Source organism: Hirundo rustica, chromosome W, assembly GCF_015227805.2.
Source record: "Hirundo rustica isolate bHirRus1 chromosome W, bHirRus1.pri.v3, whole genome shotgun sequence".
Lineage (NCBI taxonomy): Eukaryota > Metazoa > Chordata > Aves > Passeriformes > Hirundinidae > Hirundo > Hirundo rustica.
In genome coordinates this window covers 29,011,321-29,031,686 of record NC_053487.1, presented here as the reverse complement: position 1 = coordinate 29,031,686, position 20,366 = coordinate 29,011,321, and the positions used below count along the sequence as shown (strand labels likewise).

The 20,366-nt window shown below is 49.8% G+C and overlaps 1 protein-coding gene across 1 annotated transcript in view; it reads right to left on the bottom strand.

Moving 5' to 3' along the window:
* Positions 1-20,052, bottom strand: part of AR (androgen receptor) — a 60,351-nt gene extending 40,299 nt beyond the window's left edge. The window contains exons 1-3 of the mRNA XM_040088851.1: positions 19,916-20,052; positions 8,000-8,151; positions 339-455 (exon numbers count right to left, since the gene is read on the bottom strand). Of these exons, the coding sequence (XP_039944785.1) occupies positions 339-455; positions 8,000-8,151; positions 19,916-20,052 (406 nt within the window). The remainder of the gene's footprint in view (positions 1-338; positions 456-7,999; positions 8,152-19,915) is intronic.
* Positions 20,053-20,366: the final 314 nt, after the last annotated feature.

Genomic DNA, 20,366 nt, shown 5'->3' with positions numbered 1-20,366 from the left:
AGGACAGCCCAGCTCGGGGGGAGACGTGAGGAATCCATGCAGCTGCGAACATCTTGTCGGACTCCGAGAAAATTGTAAGATAAGAAACAATAAACGAAGTATGCAACCTTGAGAAATCTAAACCTGAGAACTCCGTCTCTTCCTTCGGCTCGGCTCGGAGCTGTTCAGGGGAGCAAGGACCCTGAAACCACCTCAATGTTGGGGTAAGCCCCCGACAGAACCCTGAAAATATTTCCTGAGCATTTTATCACCCTCCATCAGCCTCATTTTCCAGCCACTTACTGACTGTTCATGCACCAAGTGAAGTGCAGGGACCCAGGAGGGGACTTTGGCCATACCTCTGAGAGTCATCCCGGCCTCGTAGCACTTCCGCAGGTGGCAGGAGGGACAGATTTTCCTTCGGAACTTGTCGATGGTGCATTCGTTCTGGCTGGCACAGAGGTACTTCTGTTTACCTAAAACACCAGAGAAAGAGAACATGGGTGCTGGGTACCAGCGGAGACAGGGGCTAGGCTCTTTTGGGTTCACCAAGGGCAGCCTAGAGAGTTTGGTTCTCATTTTTTAAATGTCATCCATCTATTGCATGGCTTTTGGTGGTTTTCTCCCAGACCACCAAACCCCACTGTTTGATCTTTCTGCCACAATACTCACCTATCAGTCCCCTTATAACCATGATGATGTACAGACCTTTATGGGACTGAATTATTTTTCATGCAACCCATTCATACCAGTCGGGTCTGTTGTCTCCAGGTTACAGATATTGGGGTTGGGGGAGCTGCTGCTCCACAGCTGAGTCTGATGCCACCCTGTCCCCTGGGATGTATCTGCAGTCAGCCAGGAGGGAACTAGGACCAGCAACTCCCTGTACAGAGGACCTTGTGCAGCCATGGGTTTTGGGGAGTGTCCTGGTTTAGGGACAAATTTGGGAGAAAACCCCTGAATAGGATCCCTCTGGGAAGCAAACCCAAGTGGCTCCTCCCTTCAACCAGTGCAGTTAAAAAAAACTTCTTTGGAGAAAAGTGGAAAAAACCTATTTTACTTAACAAACAAAGTGCAGACAAGTATAAAGAATGAATAATATGAAACAATAAAACCTCTCATTCTGGAGTGAGATAGCAAATTGAGAAAGTTCTTGCCATGGGTGTAGCTCGGCTCTCTCTCAGTCTTTTATCAGTCCCAGTCCCTCCGGCGCTGCTGGAAAATGCCGAGGTCCAGGCCCCGGTGGGCCGCGGGTGTAAGCCCCCAGTGCTCCCCTGGGTTTTCAGTCCAGAGCAGGTTTAAACAGTTCCAAGAAAAAGGAAAACAAAAACAAAAACAAAAACAGTCCAGGGAACTTCTCTGCCCTAGCTAGCTGAAACTAAAAGCAAAAAAAAAAAAAATCTCTGTCCTGCAGTCTCTCCAAGCCTCCGCTGAACACCCCGTCTGCCGAAGAATGTGGAGGAGTCAGGTAGTTTTCTCAAAACAAACTCCGCGCTTCTCCTTGCTCTTAGAACCAGTCTTAAAGGCACAGAACTCAATATACAGCACAAACAGAACAGACGATTGGGGATACAAGTGTCATAAAGTTACCCTAGGACAGGGAGGTGCAGAAAATTCAGAAGTTACTTATGGTCAGAGTCACCCATACCTCAGACTCACCCTGTACTCAGAAAACAGCCCGTGCAGCTCCAGGCCACAGCTTTTTCTTCACTGTTCCATTTGCCAGACAAGCCAAGAATCATCACTTTTCTTGTCAAGTTTGAACACATTTACTGGATCAGGATTTATCTGATGTTCTTCATGCTGTTCCAAACCAAACTGGACTCAGCACACAACAGAGAGGTGCAGCTTATAGACCCACAGGCAGCCCACATGGGAAACCAGCCCATGGCTTTTATTTATCATCCTGCAAGGGATTACTTTCTGCATTCCTATAGGAATAGCCCTTTGGAGTCATCAGAGATCTATGAACAGGACGAGGCTGAATCCAACCCCTTAATGTACCAGTTTTGACATGAGATGCACCAGTTTTGGTGCACAGATTTTACAACCCCCACACCTCCACACTGATGCCCTTGCTGCCACTGCCTGAGGCTTTCACAGTGCCCTCCTGGGTCCCCCCAACTTGTGCCTGGCCATGGTTTTGGCAGGACCAGCTGCCACTGTCACCCCCACAGATCACCCTGGCAGGGCTCAGCACCTAGCCCACTCCTCTCACAGCGCTCAGGGACTGCACAAACACTCCATGTCTGACCTTCTCAGAACTGTCCTCTTCAAAGTGGATCACCCACCCCTGTGCCTCAGCCATCACTTTCATTACCCACCACACCTCACAACTCTTAAATCATTTTAACACTGTCCTCGAAACTGCTCTTCTCACCTTCTCCCTGGCTCATTTCCCATGAGAAGGGTACTCAGGCAAGCCTTAATGACACTTAAATCCCTAGGGATCCTAAAGGGAGCACAAACACCATCCTCCCTTTCAGCAGTTCATTGAGGAGAAGGATGAGTAACAAAGAACTTCAGCTGAAACTGGGTTACTTGGAGTTACTTTTGTGCCAGGGGCACTGAGCACTGAGGCCACACTCCTTCCACTCAACCTTCTTAGGTACTCACAAATGGGCACCCTACTTTCTGGGGAATGGAGAGCTGGAAGGAAATTTGGCTGCCTGAGCCCCCCAAGGATGTTCCAGGATCAGGCACAGCTCCTCTAAATTCCCCTGTGTCAGGAGCAGCACTGCACAGCCCCAGTCCCCTCCTCATCCCCAGGATCTGGACAGATCCCAACACGTGGGCTCATACCCCACTCCGCTCTCCTTCAGGCACCCACAGGAGGGGAGCACGGGTGAGGTTTGGTAGTGGAGTCCAAGCCTTGCTTGATGAGGCCACTGTGCTGTTTCCCATCTGCTCCTCAGCAGCATCTCCCAGCTCCAGAACTGCTGAGAAGGGATATGGAGAGGGAGCCTCTCCCACAAGCCAGGAGCAGGCAAAGTGCCCCAGAGGACAAACGGCATGCTGGAGGAGGCTGCAGGATGGCCATGCCGCCCTGGAGCAGCACAGGCTGTGAGCTGGAGCCAACAGCTCTCCCCACAGTCATGTTACAGTGACATTGCTGAGATAGCCAGGCCAGCTTCATGGATCATGGACGGGCTCTTTGAGTCAGGAACCTGTTCTCTGTTGCCTGGGCCTGCACAAGTGAGCCTTGTTTGCTTTATGCTGCTCGCCAGTAACAAAAAGAGAACCAAACAGCCACAGCTGGTCATGGTGCTGCTGCTGCTCAACTTGAGAATGAGCCGAGCTCACCTTGCCCTAATTCCTGGGGATGTAGAGATTTCCCTTTTACCACCAGGAAAGGAACCACCAGCTCTAAAAGGCAGAAGAACAGGGAAGGGTGGCTGGAATGTGGATGAGTTCCTTCACTATGAAGTGACTTCTCACACACAGAGACCTGTTTCTAATTTCAGGGTAATTCACTCTCTTAATTTCAGAGCAAGGTGAGACATTTGCAATCAGCTGTTCTTTATTTAAAGATAAATGAGCTGTTTTTTCCTTCTCTAGAGTTTAACAGTGAAACTACTTTGTTTTCCTTTTCTCCCCTGCAAACAAGAGATGTTTTCTCATGTCACTCCAAGGCAGAGGCTCTTGCTTTGCAAACCTCTACATACAGCTCCAAACCTTACATCCACTCTCTGGTGTTCCCCAGTGGTCCCGCTCTTTGCAAGGCCCATCACCCAGTCTGTCCTTCCCCCAGGGCACGGGCAAGGCTCCCACCCATAGACCACTGCCCAGCTGAGGGCACTGCAGATGTCACCCAGAGAAGCCCCACCTCCTCCCCTGCCCCCCAGGTCCTGTTTGACATGTGCACAGGTGAGGAGAGAAGTCACACCCAGCACCCTCTGCTTTCCCAGACCAGAACAGGCACCCCAAGAGAGCATCTTTGCAGCAGCCTCCATCATGAACACACTGTAGTGTCCGTGTCCCCTCTGTCAGGAACGTCCCTGCCACCTTGGGCCCCTTCTGGGCCACCTCATACCAGGCAGAAAGATGCTTCCACCACCTCCAAGCTCTCCCACTCATCTCCTGGAACCACAGCACACACTGGGAGCCAAGGGGAAGAACTGCTCTCCAGTTCTAAAATGATTTATGGAGGTGAGTTGCTCAGTCCAGAGGAATCATCTAACTAACAGCCTGTTGCCACATGAGCTGTTGTGCCCAGACTAACTTTCTCCTCCAGACAACAAAGTAATCTGTGCAAACATCTGGAGCAAGATATCCAACTGTCAATGTGAAAAAACAGTAAATGCCTTTTGGAAGAGAGAGATCCTCGTATTTCAGGGCATACACTGAATTTTAACAGCTGGGGGATAAGGCCAAGCTTTCTGTGAAAGCAAGTCCCCCAGGTCTCATAACCATGGAGGCTCCAGAGCTCCCCTGGAAAGCCTCTGGTCCTTGGGGCTGTCACCAGCAGGGCCATGCCCAGAGCTGAGCCTGCGGGTTTGGTGTTGGCACTCTTCCCATGTGATGCTCCTATTAATAACTCAAGAGGGCTCAGCCATAAGCCTCCCAGGAGCCAGCACTGAGCCACTGCTGATGAACAACCTTTGCAGTCATTTTCTGAATAGTCCTCTGTATTTACCAGATGGCTACAATGAGCATAGGGAAAGCACCCAGAGCTTTCCCTATGCTCTAGTCATCCCACCTTTTGCTCTCCCCATGGCTTTTTAAGGCAAATAACACCCAAACGGTCACAAGAAACCTACCACTGGAGCATCGTGGTGCTGCAGCACCACTGAATCTTCTGCAGACTCAATTTCTTCATGTGTCACATAAGCCTGGGAAGGAGGAGAAAGCTTTTTATAACATGGCAAGGATCTTTTCAAACATTCACTTTAACTTGGTGTCATCTTGAAATCTGGCAATAAACTGTTGAGTTGGCTCAGAAATATCTCTCTGGTATAAGGCTAATCCTCAGCAGGTCAGAACATAGAACACTAATCCATATGGAGAATGATGGAGGCACTCAGAGCAGCCTGCACAGCAGCCTGGCTGGGTGCCTGCTAGGAAAATTGCCAAATACTGTGGGTTTTTTTTCCATTTAGCTCTCTGCTATTTAAAGGCAGCCCCATCAGGAACACAGCCCAAAGCATCCCAGTCCTATGCTGCCAGGAATGCTGCATGGAAGCAGCTCTGGGCTGGCTAAGGTGGCCACCAGATTGCAGAAACCTCAGAGGGACAAGGAAGGTCTGCTTCTCTCCAGGGGTATATGCAGACACACGATGATCCCCCTCCTGGACAGAATGGGACAGCAGGAACCCCATGGCTCCTAACTGACACAGGAGCTGCCTTGTTTGAAGCATTTTTCTGTTTCAGGGTCAAGGGTGGCATCACAAGGACTGAACTCCCATGTCTTCAACCCACCCCAGCCATGCTCACCACGGAGGTGTCCTGCCTACTCGTGTAGGGAAAAACAACATCTGTGCTGAGCTGGATGAGCTTTTTGCTCACCAAATGAGGAGGGGGAGCCCTCCTTTGTGGGCAGCAGAGGAGCAGCAGCCCTGGTCACAAGGCAGCCACCCAGCCCTCTGGACTCTCCCTGCTGGGACCCTGGGGCAGGTGACTGCAAGGGAGAGCACAACACTGGGCTTGGCTGCAAAATGAGAGTGGTGCCCCTGCAGGCAAGGCGATCCCCACCGGCATGGGGAATCTGAAGGGTGTGCTTCAGTGCTGGCCTGGACACAGCCTGGACATCTTGAGAGAGTCTGTGAATTACGAGAGCTGGCAAAACGAGATCAGGACAACATTCCTGCTTTTTTTCTATTAACTCTTCCAGTATCTTTCTGGAAAAAGCAGTTGAACCTGAACTTGTGAACCCCTCAGATCTGTCAAATATTTCATCAAAGCAGGGGTGACCACTGAAGGCTGTGGCTTGACACCAGCACCAGAAAGGTAACAGATTTCTTTTCTCATGGGGAAGCATTTTGATCTACCGCTGTAAAGTCTTCAAGGGCAACCTAAGGTTTTCTGAGAGGCATTTTATGGACTTTAAAACATGAGAACACTGAAATATCAGCTTTCAGTAATGCTTCTCAGCTTTAAGAAGGAAGAGATCTGTCTGGAAATTCACCAAAAGTTAGAACAGAAATCATCACCTGCCATCCCTGCATTTAGTACCTATAAAGGAGCACAATTTATTGTCACCTCCCCAAAATAAAGACTTACCCATGTACCTCAAGGTAGCGTAAGATGAAACCTCACAATTTGGCAACCCCCTGCTCCTCCCTGCACACACATACCTCGCATCCTCACACACATCCTCAGGAAAGGCAAAGGGCTGCTGCCCAATCCCAACACAACCAAATGCTCCCAACCCTCTGCCACACTGCGAGGCTGAAGAACCAGGAAGAGACATAAATACCATTTAAATTAATGATATAACACAATCAGGAGAGGGAACAACTCCACGGCATGTGCCTCAGAGCAGCATGAGCACCCAGGCTGTCTCTCTGCCCATGGGCACCTCCGGTCCCTGTCACTCCCAGAACAGAGCCCACCCTGGTGCCAGGGGAGCACAGTTCCCACACCCACCCACAGACACAGGCGTTCCAGCGGCAGTTCATCTGACTGAGAGCCAAGACTCAACTTACTATAAATCAACAATAACTTGCTGGCTTAAACAAGCATCTGTTATTTACTCTGGCTGCACAAGCCAACCCACTTGGCTTGACACAGAGCTGGTGTTCAGCAGAGACAGATCTGCAAATTATTTACTTGGGAGAAATATGCAAAATTTATTAACTATTATTTGACTGCCCTTTTTGGCAACAGGACATTGATGTCTCCTGTGGCATAGCCCCTATTCTTTCCTGAACCAGCACTGGCAAGTTGGCTCCTGGCACAGAGGAATGAGGGAAACACAACTCCAAAAAGAGGCAGGATAATGATAATTGATCTAATTGATGTAGAAGCAGGATTCTGACAACAGCAGGTGAGCACCCCTAGCCTGGGACCTCTGCTCATATAAAGGAGAGGCTGGGCACAGGGGAAGGTCATGGTGAGACAGAAGCTCTGTCCCCATGTCTGCTTCCAGCCCTCTCCTGAGGACACCATGGTCAGTGACACCAGCTGCCAATGGCATGCCCACATAAATTGTGTTAGCACCAAGAAAAAATGACGGCTTGTGAGGGCTCATCTCTCCTGACAACAAACCTGAGGAGTGACTACAGGTACGTTACACTGCTGGACAGTTCATCTTCCACAACAGACTCTCACTGCTGCCCAAGAACCACGACTCTGAAATGCAGGTAAAAACCAGACATGGCTGAGGCACAGCCTAAGGAAACAGCTGGGCTGGGTGCTTCTGCATGTTCATTCCCAAGGAAAGATGGTACAAAGACCTTGCTGTTGAGAGGGAACATTTGGGCTCACACTTATCCCTGGAGAGCCTGACACTACGGAGCTGGACATGAAGGAGAAGTTGCTTTCTCATGGGCTGGGGAGAAGGATCATGGACCCCAAGGTCAGAGCATGGTTCCTGATGGACAGAAGGTTGTGCTGTTTTGTGGGCAGTCACAGAACTGAAGGGGTGCAGGAGAGGAAAAGCCTCCCCTGAACTGGCAGTTGTGCATCTGAGACTGCAGGTGGGCTGATGGGAACTTAAAGCACTCTGAAGAGTCAAGAAGAGAAGCAAGAACTGACTGCTCCAGGGGCTCACCAGGTCACTAAGATAATAATGGAATCACAGAAACGTTTGGGTTGGAAGGGACCTTAAAGACCATATTGGTCCACATCCCTGCCATGGCAGGGACACCTTCTAAGAGAGGAGGTTGCTCAGTGCCACTGAAAAGAATTGTATCTTGGCAAGCTGGTTTGGCTACTTTTTGAGAGCAATCTGTAAAATGAAATGACAAATGCAGGAGAGAAAAATCAATTTATCCTTGATTTTTCTCCTTTCCTGGTTTAAGAGATCTTAGAATGCCACCACAGTGGGGCAGTGACCTTCCCTCTCCTCTGTCCCCATTACCTTCAGCTGCCCATTTGAAGAACACTTTGCAGCTCCCACATGTGAGGGCTCCGTAATGGCACTCAGATGCTTCATCTCCACAGATCAGACAGATCTTCTGAGGTGAGAAGTAATAGTCAATGGGCAGGACATGGTCATGGCCAGTCTCCAACCTGCAGCATAAAACAGAGAGAAGAAGAGAAGGGTCAGCAAATGTGGTCAGGATAAGCTGTGGGGAGCACGGTCATGGCAAACCCAGAACTGCAGTGATGGATCAGCCAAGCACTGAGCAGCAAGAAGGTGAGCAACAACTAAGCCAAGCTTGGCCCTGACCATGCAGAGACCGTGCCGGGTGCCCCTCCTGACACTGCCCATTGCGTGCAGTGTGTCACAAAGTGTGACAAAGTACAGTGACAGTGACACACAGTGACAGCACAGCCTAGGGAGAAAAGGTGACTGAGAGTGGCTGTTGCAGTGCTCATGGAATTTTGGCTTCAATAATGAAGCTTCTGCACTAAACAAGGCAGAGCATGGCACTGCCAACCACTTGATGCAACATTAACCACCATGCCAAGATGTCCCCAGGGCCTGACTCCCCTTCTCCAACACCTCACCATTCCACACACCCAGATTCTGCCCTCTCAGCTGGTAACATCCCCTCCCCAACCTGATCTGATCTGTTTGATCAGATCCATGGTGAAACTGCTTTTCCAGAGGGCATGGCAGGAGGAGAGAGGCTTATCCAAATCAGGAGCCAACGTGTCCAGGCAGTTTGGGAAGCACTAGCACATTGAGTTAATTACCAGAACTCATTTTCCTGCAACCACTGGATGAGGCAATTAGCTTTTAACAGTCTGCAAGTCACCACATTTTTTTTGGGTAAAATTAGATCCCCTTTCATTTTTGGCATTGTTTGTTGCTTGCAGGTGAGCTCTGAGAATTCAGGTTACATCAAGAGTGAGTGTGACAAAGATGGGACTCCTTGAAAAAACCTTTATACCTAGAAAAGTCCCACTGTCCTTGCCTGTCCCTGACCTGGGAGCTGTGCAGATCCCACCTCAGTTTCAGGTCAGTAACTGGAGCAGCAATTTCATCCTCAGTTCTTACAGCAGAAACATTTTGAGTGATTTCTCATCTCTTTAACAGGAGCAATCAGTGACTCATCTGTAGATGCAGTTCAACCACTGTTGTAATGCATTAATTGGGTTTATATTGTGTTTCATCAGATTTGTAATCTGTATCACGTGGTCTGTCCTTGCTCAGCAGTAACCCAACTCTGTTCCACTTTCACTTTATCCCTGATTGGGTAGTGGCTTGTCCCTGCCTCTGGGCCCTGCCCCCTGGGGAAAAAGCCCTGGCACGGGCGGGGCCTCGCTCTCTCTGGCACTGGTGAGCCACCGGGAAAGAGCTCTAGCCAGGCGGGGCAGGACTCGAGAATAAAGCTGTTATATCCCACCCGGTGAGAGAGAGCAGACTCTTTCCTTTTGCCATCGGCAGTCGTCTGGTCTCATAAAGAAACTCAACATCTGGCGCCTAACGTGCGGCTCGAAGCCACAAGAGGTTCCCAGAAAGCTGGAAGAACCACTCGGAGAGCACATGGCCGAAGAATCTCACGCAGGTACGTGAGTCACGAAACGTAGTCCACCTACACAGAGACACAGACCCGTCAGGCTTGGCGTTCACTGTGGAGTCTCTGAAACACAGGACTCTACAGGCCAGGGCTGTAGTTTTCTCCTTTGGACTTAAAGAACCTATCGGAGTGCTGCAAAGAAGCCCTCGACCGGCAAGCTGCTCCCAGGGAAGGTGACCACATGTTTGTGGAAAGATGACCCTGGGATCCGGGACTGGAAGCTCTTTTTGCACGAAAAAGGGTCAGTCTCAGGCAAAAGGAGTGATTGGGAAAGAAAGGAAAGGAACACTGGATTTTTGGTGAGTGCCACTTTCGGTTTTCTAAGGGAAAATCTTTTTAAGAGGCATTGAACCTCAGGGAAAAGGGTTTTTTCCTTTCGGGGAAGGTTTTTGCTTTCAGACTAAAAACCTTCAAGGTGCTTTAATAGCACATTTCTTTCGAAAGCCTAGGGGGGTGGAAAAGGAAACTGTTTCCCCTTTTTGGCTTTTTTTCTCTCCAGCGAGGGTTTTTAACTTTCAGTTTCTCAGTCACAGTTAAAGGGGACACAGAAACTTAAAATCTGAGCCAGAAATGGGTGCTAGGCTGTCTGTGTCTCAAAAAGGGTCTATTATCAAATTTTAAGTGCCTTGGAAAATGGCAGGACCCATTGTCCAAAGAGACAGTTGAAAAAATTAATTCGATATATATTTTCTCAATTTTCAGATGTATCATTAGAGCAAATAAGCTTCCCGGAATTTTGGGAAACCATTGCAAATAAAATAGTTGAATCTGGCTCCTCTAATAATAAAGAAAATGCAAATTTTGCCTTTTATAGCTTAAAAATTAAGTTTGCATTGCAAAAGCAAAATGAAAAGGGAAAAAAGCCAGTTCTTTGTGAATTTTCCCCCGCTTGTACCTTTGCAGGCAGTCCGAGTGCTCAGACCTCCCATCTTAGTGATCCCCAGGTGGGGGGGGGTCACAACATGGAGGGGATTCCTTTGTCCAAAATGGCCAAAGCCATGTGCTCTCAAGCCACGAGGATTCTCTCCCTTTGTCTGTCCCTCCTTCCTGCAATCCCTTCTTCTGCCCAGACCCCTCCCTCCCTCTGGTGCCGCCCCCTACCCTCAAACCTCTGCCCTCCGACTCCTCCCCGTGTGACTCAACCCTCCAGCCCCTCCCTGCCCCTGGTTCCCACGGTTTCCCTGCCCACAGTCCCAGTTTCCACGCCCCGGGGGGGGGGGGAGCTGGGAAGCAGGAAGCAATCCCAGTTTTTCTGCCACCCCTTTCACATATCAACAGTCAAAAAGAGGGGGTGCTGTCCACAGTAGTTGGGACCCCTCCCCCCAACCAGCGATTCAGGGTTTATGCAAAGCTCAGGCCAAATTTGGATATGAAAGAGAATATTTTTGCAACCGTTTAAAAGCAAATTTAGCAAGGAATACTACAGTTCCCTTTGACCTCCAAAAAAAGATTTACTTTCAGAGCCTTGGCAAAATCCTGAAATGGCTGTTGATAATAAGAATTTGCCAATTCAATTAGCAATCCAGCCCGATAAGTCTTTCCAACCTTACAGTAAAATAAAGCAGCTTCCATCAGAACCTTTTCTAACATTTGTGGAGCGATTAATCCGAGCTATCGAGTTACAGCTTAAGAATGAAGGAGCCCAAGAACAGGTCCTGGAGGAAATAGCTCTGGCCGATGCAAACGAATGGTGCAAGGCAGCCATCCTCAGCCTGTCCATAAAACCGGCTCCAACTTTATATGACATGCTCCAGGTGAGTGCCAGGAAGATCCCCTTCATAAAAGCTCATCAAAGCCACAGTTCCAGAGTCAAGCCACCACAAAAAGCTGCTGCTGCAAACACCGTGCCTCCTGTGCCTGTGCCACAGCCACCACCCAAGAGAAGAGCAACGTGTCTCCTGTGCAATCAGGCTGGACATTGGGCATCTCAATGCCCTTTAAAGAAGCAATTTCTGGACTTTCAGGACAATGGGGGCGGGAGGTCTCAAAGGTCCAAAGGGAATTTTTAAAAAAAATTGAAAATGTAAATGTTAAACTAAATAATCCTGCTCTAACCAGTTCTGCCTTTCAGCAAAAGTCACCGGATGTGATAGTAAAGGATCCAGCGACCAGAGAAACAAAAAGTCCTCATGATCTGGTCACCTGGGGTTGTGGGTACGCCTATGTGTCCGCTCCCCCAGGTCTCAAGTGGGTGCCAGCCAAGTGGGTGAAACCTTTCAGCCCTAAAACTGCAAAGCCACCTGCAGAGGCTCCACAAGTGGCCAGTGCTGCCTGGAGGAGGAGAAAGCACCGAACCTTCTCCGTATAATTATCATTATTCCTTAACAGTGTTTTTCTAGACAGTTTGTTTGCACTAAAGGTCATTTTTCTTCTACAACTTTAAAGGTACTCAAGGTCCGAACTTTGAGCATCTCCCACAAACTGAGCCTTCCTCCTTCTTAATTTAATAAGAAAAGGGGAAATGTTGTAATGCATTAATTTGATTTATATTGTGTTTCATCAGATTTGTAATCTGTATCACGTGGTCTGTCCTTGCTCAGCAGTAACCCAACTCTGTTCCACTTTCACTTTATCCCTGATTGGGTAGTGGCTTGTCCCTGCCTCTGGGCCCTGCCCCCTGGGGAAAAAGCCCCGGCACGGGCGGGGCCTCGCTCTCTCTGGCACTGGTGAGCCACCGGGAAAGAGCTCTAGCCAGGCAGGGCAGGACTCGAGAATAAAGCTGTTATATCCCACCCGGTGAGAGAGAGCAGACTCTTTCCTTTTGCCATCGGCAGTCGTCTGGTCTCATAAAGAAACTCAACAAACCACCCTTCCCCAGCCATCTCCATTTCAAAGGGTTTTCTTGAGTTACTGATTAAATGGAGGAGAGACAGTTGGCTGCACCATGCCTGCCATAGTCAAGTCCTGTTGCAACCAATGTGTTCCTTTTTTGGCTTATGTGGCATCCCACCTGTCCTGGTGTGATCCCACCACCCATCTCAGTGTACTCCCACATCCCCCCATGCCATGCGCTACAGAGCCCTGCCACTGGGTGAGAGGGGCTGCTGGAGAGCAGACCCTGCTGAGGAATACCAGCAGCACATAGAAGAGCCTGGCTAAAAATGTCTTATTTATCCAGTGTGTTTTAGATTCACACATAACAGGCTTTTCTGCTAATGACCCAACACCTCTTTTCTCCTCTCTGTGCAGTCAGAAATTCAACAGTGCTCATTTCCCTGTTTCCATAAGGCTTCCACTCTGTCTCCCCCACACTCAGCACTGTGCGTGCCATGAGCAGCAGGGCCTCTCACAGCAGGTGTTGTGACAACAGACACAGGACTCCCAGAGGACCCTGGGTTGTTTTTGAGGATTAATTATATGAAACTATAAAGCAGGTTTGCAATTGAGTGGCTTCTGAAACAGCTTTTAAAGAGCTGTTCATGTATGGGAAGAGTTGTGCAAGTACAGAAACACCTTCCAGCAGGTGTGCATCAAGAGTACCCCATACACGTGCTCCTGCCAGGGACTGGGCTGGGCAGAGCTCCCTGCACACCCCTTAATGCTCAGCCACTCTTGTCCCCACTGCCACCAACGGATGGAGACTGGAGGACACCAGCTGACATGGAAGGTGATTCCTGGCCGTGGGACAGGCTCCTCCTAGGGTAAGGCTTGGCAGGGTGTGCACAGCCCCAGCACCCCAAGGGTCAGGAGATGGTGTTTAAGCAGGTGGGGAGCGGCTCTACCACAGGCCCTGCAGCACCAATGTGGTTCCCTGCCAGCAGCCACTGTCTAGAGCTAAAGCATCTGCCCAGGAATGCCCTTGACTTTAAAACAATGCCAATTTGCCTTTTCTTTTTCATTTTTAGAGAGAGAATTGCAAGTAAAACATGATATAAAAATGTTCTAGCAACTCAGAGTGAGCTATGCTAATGGTTCCATTAACAATCTAGTTTCCAAGGGACGTTTACAGGGTGTCCTCAAAACATGCAGGTAATACATAACACTGGCAAATGAACCAAAGAGGTGCCTGGAGAAGCTGAGGGGCCAGCAGCGCTCTGGGCAGAGCCCCAGGTGCCACTTGCCCCAAGGTGCCAGTGTGCAGCAGTGCCACAGCCCCTTGCCCCCATTCAGGCCACAGGAGGGACACGAGGGGTGGCTCAGTGGCCAGCTTGCCACCGACAGCTCCAAAGCTTTCCTTTGGGTGGAAGTTTGTACTTCGTGGGGCTGTGCTGGCCCACAGGGCTACAGGAGTGCTCAGGGCAGACCAAAACAAGCCCTGTGCACGCTGTGGGGGGCTCGCAGTTGGTACGGTATGTGGCAAGTGTCAGCCTTGCTGCAAAGCCCAAGGCAGGGCGATAGCATGCCAGGGCAGACACAACTGGGATGCAGTGATGGTGGCGGCGATGCCAGACCTGGAACGTGTCCCAAAGGCCAAGGTCGCGGCTGTCACAAAGGAGTTTGTTGGCTTTCAGGGGCAGGGAAAAACAACCTCAGTATCTCTTCTACAGCTCTAGGGTGAGTTCTGCTCTCATTTCAGAAGGGTTCTGTAAGGAAATGGAGGATTTACTGAGCTCCCCTCACACGCAAATATTTCTGGTGAGTAGAAACTATCATTTTGCAATGAAGTATTTTGTTTGTCATGAGTTAAATTTCACCAAACAGCCACATTTCACTACACCCCAAGAAAGCCAAGAGCAAGCACTGGTAGAAGAGGAGCCAACCACTTCTCCCCATCCACAAAAGAAGTCTCCATCTCAGCAAGAGCCAGCACAGGCTGCTTGAAAGGAGCCAGGGCACAACTGCCCCCTTGCCCACTACTTCTCACCCCTAAGCCAGACCAGGACAAAATTATGGCAGCTGCCACACACTCCCAGCTCATCCCACACAGGAACCCCAGAGCAGAGTGCCCTGGATCCATACTCCCTGAGGAAAGGGGGTTTGCACCTTCACCATGCTGTGTCCAAAACCTGCACATCTGTGATGCTCAGGAGGATGCTGAGTTCAGAACTGAGCCAGCACTCACACATGAACTCAGGTGACACAGAACCCTATCTAGTAATTTCAAGTACTGTCATTTCTGAGACACTGTGATGTCATCAGGAGGAATCTCTGCCTTTAAAACAGCATCACCTGTGCATGATATTCTCTAATGCAATATTAAATTTAACTGGCTTCCCCTCAGTGCAGCTGTGGGGCTCCTGCCTGGATGAAGTTCTGACTCCCATCAAGGGGCCACACTCATGCTCAGCAAAGGGCACAACTGCTCACTTCAGGCACAACCTTGTGTCCCCTTGAACTGTAATTTGGCTACTGCTGGCTCCAGCCAGAGCTGAGCCAAGCCTGTGTTCACAGCTACCACATCACGCTCGTCCAGATAATAAGGCCTGCAGAGAAACTTTAAAGCATTCATCTATTAAAATCCTTTGAGCCATTTAATCTATTAACATGCAGCTTTGTACACTGAATTCATGTCCTTTCTGTTGAATAGCCTTGAGTATGTTTCCAGTCTGCCCATGCCTTGTTTTTGTGTTCAATGGCAGCAGAGGTAGGATAGCAACTGAGAGCAGAGCAGGGGGGAGCATGAGCCCCAGGCCTGGCAAATGCACATAGGAACTGGATCCTCACTGGATTTAAATAAATATTAGCATATGATAATGGGTTTTCCAAGCATCTCAGCAGTGCAGGCTGGCAGGAGGAGCGCACCTCAGAGAAAGCAAATGTCCTCCCACCAGCAACTCCCAGGAGCAGGCTTGGCTCTCCAGCCCTGGCACTGCCTCCCAGCCCCAGGGGCACAAATAGCTTCCACAGGCACAGCTGCACAAATCCCTTCTCAAATCTCCAAATTAAACTCTGTTTTTTTGTTTTCAAACACTCTGTTTACTTCTTTTGAAAGTTTATTTTTCACACAGCATGTCCCCACTGCAGCTGAAGCCCCCCCACTCCCAGCCCTTGGCTCTTTTCTCTCCTGCGCTCCTCTGTGGTGCATGAATGCTGCTCCAGGCCTGGAGCTGCATGGACCCAGCCACTGTTTGTCCCTGAACTCAGGAGACAGCCCCAACCTGCCACCTGACCGGCTGAGGCACTGCACACCCGTAAATGGGACAGGTGGCAGAGCCACGGCATAACCCAGCCTGCTGGGGAGTCCCCTCATTTAATGGCCATCCTGGGCTCTCACCTTCCAATCATCCATAAGGAAGAAGCAGAAAATGAGCTTAAAAAGGTGAAAGGTGGCAGGTTTATTACACCTGGAATGTAAAGCCTGCGTGAAGCCACCCTGGAGCTTTTGCACCTCACCAGTGGCCACAGTGGAGGCTGCTGCCCACATTTGGTACAGCTAACACCAAAACTTCTGCCTCAAAGCCTCATGTCCAGCCAGAGGCTCAGGGAGCAGCTTAAATAAATCAGCTCAAATAAATCAGCTCAAGGAAGATGGAACACCTGATCCCCCAGATGGAGCAGGTACCTACAAAAAGGGATGGCACAAGCACATTGCAAGGTCACTTTGGATGGGAACTCACCTGATTACAAAGCACAAAGGAGACAAAAAAGCAAACAAGGAGCAGCAAGGCTGCAGGCAGGCTGCAGCCCTGAGGAGCACTCCCAAGGTCATCAGAGCCCTACACTGTATCCTCCTGGTGACTGCAAAATCACCTGGAGTCACCAAGGACAGGACCTTGGCATCCTTGTTGCACTGAGAACCCTACTTATTTCCCAAGGAAATGGTCTGTCTTCACTGATATTTATGCAGTTAGTTTAAGCCACACCATAATCTTCCATTTTCAAATCCATCTCCTCTGCTCACAAAAAGAAAATGCACCTGTAAAGAAAATCACAAATAATGAGACACTTGATAAATATATATTTCATGCTCCAAGAGACACTGCCATGATGCCAGATGCAGGTACAGGCTTACAGCTCCCAGGAAAGCATCCAGGGTACAGACTTGTGGTGCCACATACCAACATCTTTGCCTGTAGGAGAACTTTTACCTTTCCCTCTTCCAGAATCAAGTGCAGTGATGCTTACAAAATGCCAGGGAAGAGGAGATGCGAGTTCTTGGTGGCTTTTCTCACAGCTGGCATGCCAGGCGGATCTCCAGAGGAACAGAACACTGTACCAGTGTCCAGTCATGTGGCAGAGCACCTCAGGTGAACCGGCCATGTGGCCCCTAAGGCCACCATGGTCCCCCAGCAACACCCAGCTAACCACAGCATCTGGTATGGGGCTACCAAGAGAAACCCAAGGTAGAACGATTCCAATCAGTGTCACATGAAACTCCAAATGTATTTGGAATTTAACTTGGCAACAAGGATCAAGTTGCCCTGGTGGCCAGAGGTCAGTGGTCAGCTCCCAGCTGGGCTGCTGAGGGATGCCAGGATTCATTTCCAGACTCAGATATTTAAAACACAAAATATTTTCCCCACTTCCTTTGGCAGTGGAATTATTGCTAAGGAAACCAGTGCTACAAATTCTGCATTTTTATTTCTCCACTGGAGGAAGCACAAGGCAAAAACAGTCAGCAACAAGGGTGGGACCTGGCATGGAAACATGAGGAGACCACAAATACCATAGATTTGGCACTGGGCTGGGGAGGCACATGGCCCGAGCCAGCACCCTTCCCCGGCACAGCACAGAGCCATGGGGATGGACAGGGGCAGGAGCAAGAAGCAGAACCCCCCATCTTGGGGGGTGTAGTGGTGCGAGAGTTGTTTTATTAAGTTATTAAGTTATTTTTGTAAGATTTATAAGTTATTTTTGTAATGGTTCAGTCCACTGTACCCCCCTGTGTTCTGTAATAGTTTCCCCCCTTATGAGTTAGTTATATAACCAGACGTTTTATGCCAATCATTCCTTCCCTGCACCTGTCCCTGTCAATCCCCCCTCTCTCCTCTTGGTTGCCCTGTCTGTCACTTCGAGACCCTTCCCTGGATTCTGGAAAGATCCAGGAGAGGCGTCGAGTGATAGGCTGGTGCCCGGGGAATCCCCTCCTCCCCTCTTGTGATTTGTTAATGGTTTAGAAGTTGACACCCCATGTTACCACCCCCGTGTTCCCTGGTTGGCTGACCCGTTGTCACCACCCCTGGATCCTCCCCCGTTTATAAGTGGCTGCAAGGCTTTGATCTCTGCTCTCTCTGGGCAGCAGTGGTCTGAGGCGGAGCTCCTTGCCGGACTCCCCTTAATAAACTACCTTCTACCCTGCCTAAAGAGAGTCGACCCTTTTTCCGTCACCGCAGTCGCAACTCCATCAGGTCCACTCGCCTGTGTGGGGAACCAAGAACCCACCGGGAGGAGGTTACTCGCCCTGCCTGTAACCCCGACCGATCCTCGCTGCCACAGTGCAAAACTGAGCTAGCCTGCGCGCCTGCCAGGCGTGAGGGACACAGCGAAAGAGGGGGGCAGCCCCCCTCCCTCCCCTCTCACAGTGGGGGGAGCCAGGGATCACTGCAGTGGCACTGCAGCACTGGTCCCATAACTTACCAGCAGAACTGGGTTATTTTTAGGCACGTTTATACCAAGACTAAACCTTTGCAGAGAGACAACTGCAAGGGCATAGAAATCCATTGCCTTATTATGTCTGGGCATAGATACCAGCTCTATCTGCAAAATTTCCCTTCAGCTCTGCTGGCAAAGCACTGAGTTTCTAGAGGAGACTTCACAACTTGTGCAACAGTATCATCTTCCCGCATCCTCCAAGCAGATCCTGCTGTGAGTCATCCCTGACATAAACATACTAATTATAATGAAGGTCTCACATATTTAGTGCCAAGTCTCCCTGCAACTCTTAGCCCGTCTCAGCAGAACAGGCGACATAGAAGCAAATTCCTCAGCAACCCATAGCCATTGACAGACACCCACCAATCCTCCTGCTTCTGGCCTGGCCTTCATGGCATGCCCGCAGCTCACAGCTGCCCACACCTGCCAGCTGCATACAGATTGGGGCAGGAGTAGGGCAGGACTGGCCCCTCAGCAAGGCTTGGATGGTGGGAGGGGATGGATGGATGGATGGATGGATGGATGGATGGACGGACAGCTGCACCAGTACCAACCCCATAGCACACACCTGCAACTCATTTTATCCCAGACAGGCATGGACTGGGAAACATTGCTTTGATGCCAGTTTGTACTTTTAGTGACATATGGCAGGGACAGCCAGACCTGTTTTTTTGGGTCTGAGAGCATTCCCAGGAAAATACAGAGAGCACAGCCCCGCAGCCATGCAGCTGGCTGACTCCAGGGACCTGTGGGCATGGGTGGTCCTCCAGTTATCACAGACCCATGCTGGAGTTTTGACTGACCCTGCTGGGCAGCGATGTCCAGAGAGTCATGGCACACTGGGGATCAAAGCCCTGCCCACTACCCCTTGGCCATGCTCTTCCAAGCAGGTGAGGAGTGAAAGCAGCCAGGAGTCATTTTCTTTCAAGCCCATCTGCAAACCAAAACACAAATGCCACATCTAATTTTAGGCCTCCCAGCCTTGAGAGTACTCTCCCGAGCATCTCTGAGTGAGCAGTACGATAATCATAACTCCAAAGGCAAAGGATTCTTCATCTCAAGGTGCAGCGATATCTTCTTGTCGCAGTGTCCCTCATGCCTGGCAGGCATTGACCACAGGCTAGCTCAGTTTTTGCACTGCGGCAACCTGGATTGGTCAGGGTTACAGGCTGGGCGAGTAACCTCCCAGTGAGTTTTTGGTTCCCCACACTAGCGGATGGACCTAATGGCGTCATGACTAAGGCGGCGGAAAAAGGGTCGACTCTCTTTGAGCAGGGTTAAAGGTGGTTTATTAAAAGGGAGTCTGGCAAGGAGCTCCACCTCAGACCCTTGCTGCCCAGAGAGAGCTCAGATCAAAGCCGAGCAGAGACTTATAAACGGGGGAGGATCCAGGGGTGGCGACAATGGGTCAGCCAATAAGGGAACATGGGGGTGTAACAGGGGGTGTCAACTTCTGAACAAAGAACTAATCACAAGAGGGGAGAAGGGGATACCCCAGGCACCAGCCTATCACTCAACGCCTCTCCTGGATCTTTCCAGAAGCCAGGGAAGGGTCCCGAAGTGACAGACAGGGCGACCAAGAGGAGAGAGGGGGGATTGACAGGGACAGGTGCAGGAGAGGAATGATTGGCATAAAACGTCTGGTTATATAACTAACTCATAGGGGGGAAACCATTACAGAAAACAGGGGGGTACAGTGGACTGAACCATTACAAATATAACTTATAAAACTTACAAAAATAACTTAATAACTTAATAAAACAACTCTTGCACCACCACATCTCCCCCTTTTTTGATTTTAAGAGGAGGAGAACTGGAATGGGGGAGGACGATACTCGGAGTCTGGATATGCCTCAGCGAACCACTCCAGTTGAGTGGGCCACTCCATCTGAGGTTCTTCTTCTAGGTTTCTGTCTTCCTCCAAGTCTTCCTCCAGTTCCATGTCCTCCTCCCATTCAGGCACGGATGGCATAGCAACTTGGTTTATGGAGGGGGAGTGTGTGGTGCTAGAAATTAACCTATTTAACATTCTTTTGGTAATACCAATCGTAACTAAAATTAATACAATAATAAACAAAACTAGTAGAACTGATCTTATAATTGAGCCTACCCAGCCCAAAATGCCCCAGTTCCCAAACATCCCACTCAGCCAGTCACCAGTCTCTTTTTTGATGTCATCTACCATGCCTCGGATGCTCTGGATGGCTTTGTGGACATCCTCAGCCTTCGTCAACAGGTTGAAACAGCACAACCCCTCGAACTCCTCACAACAATGTCCACGGAGAA